Source organism: Haplochromis burtoni, unplaced genomic scaffold (assembly GCF_018398535.1).
Source record: "Haplochromis burtoni strain Fernald_Lab_line unplaced genomic scaffold, NCSU_Asbu1 Contig_408, whole genome shotgun sequence".
Lineage (NCBI taxonomy): Eukaryota > Metazoa > Chordata > Actinopteri > Cichliformes > Cichlidae > Haplochromis > Haplochromis burtoni.
Genome location: NW_024582769.1, coordinates 164,431 through 166,738, shown reverse-complemented (window position 1 = coordinate 166,738; position 2,308 = coordinate 164,431). Strand labels below are relative to the sequence as shown.

The window sequence follows — 2,308 nt, the reverse complement described above, 5'->3', positions numbered from 1 at the left end:
ACACACACACACACACACACACACACACACTTGTTGTGAAGCTTGAGGCTGACGTGTGTGTCTGTTTCAGGGAGGACGGAGTCGTTGGCGCCCTTCATGGCTCAGATCGTCTCCAGGATCAGGGAACCCGGTCAGTGCCCCACTCTGTGGTAGTCAAGCAACGGCCCGTGGTCCTAATCCAAGCCCCCCCACGCCTCCACTGGAGGCTCAGATTGTCCTCTGATAAGAAACAACCACTGAGGTGGATCCAGGGTCGCGTCTGATGGTCTCCTGTCTGTGCAGATATTCACTCTGTAGACACTAGGGGGCGATCCAAACAGCCTCCCTCGTGGGAGCTTTCTTCTTGTGTCAAACATACGGCTTGGGGGCTAGAAGCGGCCCTCCTAGGGTCGAGTCCGGCCCTGTGGATGGCAGTAAAGCTCACGTATGAACCTTTCATAGTGTCTCAGCTCTGAGGGAACCTGATGTGATGATGTCAGTTTTTGGTTTGTTTCATGTCTCCAAACATCCAAAGCATTGATTTTTCTCCCATCTGAAACAAACTGAAGCAGCTTAAAATGCAGCTCATCACACATGAGTGAAGTGGATCACACTGGGGGTCCTGGGATGGGCAAACAACGTGAGGAGGTCATGAAAGTTTGGTGTTTTCTGATCAAAGCGGTCGGACGGCGGTCGTTTGTGCTCCTGGAGAACGTTTCCGTCTGAGCGCTTTGATCCAAGCAAAGCTGTTTGATGAAGAGAAAATCGTGTCTGTTTGCAGACTCAAAGACGTACACTCAGGACGGGGTCTGCCTGACCGAGTCGGGCCTGTCTCACCTGCAGTCTCTGGTCGAACCTCTGACGTCGCCGCGCAGGTGGCGCAGGTAAGGCCGCCGCCCTCTCGTGCTGCGCCGTCAGGTCGATGTGGGCGGGCATGACGCTCTGCTTCCTGTCTGCAGGTGTAAACCCAAACTGAAGCTGAGGATCATCAACCAGAACAGCGTGTCCGTCCTGCAGACCCCAGTGGACGCCGAGCTGGACCATGGCAGAGGTCAGTCACCATTACGCTTGCTCAGGTGTGGAGTTTCTCACCTGAACGTGTGACCTGCATGGCTTCATTCTGCAGGCTGAAGTGTGTTTTAGCCACGAGCAAGTTCGTGTTGTGCTCGAGGTCACGCCGAGTTCGCTGGACTGCTGACCTTTGACCCAGCTGAGCTGCCTTCAGGTTCATGTTTCTTCTCTGACTTTACAGCATCAGATCAAAGGAGGTCATTCAGTCTTTGCAGAGGCTCTTATTTTGAAAGTGATTCTGTCTGACTTCCTGTGCTCATTCTTAATAGACTGTGTTATTGGTTGGGTGGTTTAAAGTCACATGATGCTAAAGCTTCCTGTCAGCAGGTGTACTGACGCTCTTCAGAGTCTGCATATGTAACCAAGGTTACCTTGTTTGTTTAGATTTAGGATTGTGGGCGGAGTCGTCGTGTTCTGTGACCTCGTGCTCGCCGTGGTTGTGAATATGACATCGTTTCAGCGTTAGCACCGCCATCATGAACTCTATTTAAACGGGCTGAAAACAATGCTAACTATGTTTTCACTGCAGCTCCGCTCGACTGCGAGATGAAATCTGACTCCAGCCCCGAACGAGATCACGTCCAAGACGATGACATCACCAAGGAGCCCGATGTCGCTGACGGCAACAAGAAGAGGAAACGGAAACCCTACAGGCCAGGTGAAGAGGGGGCGGGGCCTGGGATAGGTCAGAGCAGGGTTCTGTGCGGACATGTCTCCATGCCAACCAGTCTGTGTGTTTGTATGTGTCTCAGGTATCGGCGGGTTCATGGTGCGTCAGCGTGGCGCCAAGGCAGGGGTGGGTCCAAACCGCATCAAGCTGTGCAGGAAGGATTCGACGGAGATGCTGCCGGGCCGGGATGAAGGTGAGACGCCTCTCGCCTGTGGACATGCCCACCTTTCACCCACTGCTGATGTCACAAACAAACTCTGTGTTTTGATTGCAGACGTTGCCATGGAAATGGCACCCACGATCACTGACCAGACATCAGAGAAGTCGAAGAAGAGGTACAGGAAGAAGAAAACGAAGCTGGAGGAGACCTTTCCCTCTTACCTGCAGGTAACACTCACTCACTCACTCGCTCGCTCGCTCACTCTCTCTCTCTCACTCGCTCTCTCTCTCACTCGCTCTCTCGCTCACTCGCACGCTCTCTCTCTCACTCACGCACTCACGCACGCTCTCTCGCTCGCTCTCTCGCTCGCTCACTCTCTCTCACTCGCTCTCTCTCTCTCACTCACTCACGCACGCTCTCTCTCTCTC

General features: G+C 53.6%; 1 protein-coding gene across 1 annotated transcript in view; it reads left to right on the top strand.

Moving 5' to 3' along the window:
* Nucleotides 1-2,308, top strand: part of LOC102300782 (histone-lysine N-methyltransferase 2C) — a gene marked incomplete in the record, with an annotated part of 48,143 nt that overhangs the window by 19,276 nt on the left and 26,559 nt on the right. The window contains 6 exon segments of the mRNA XM_042213016.1: nt 71-130; nt 761-863; nt 939-1,030; nt 1,580-1,708; nt 1,803-1,913; nt 1,995-2,107. Coding sequence (XP_042068950.1) covers nt 71-130; nt 761-863; nt 939-1,030; nt 1,580-1,708; nt 1,803-1,913; nt 1,995-2,107 — 608 coding nt within the window.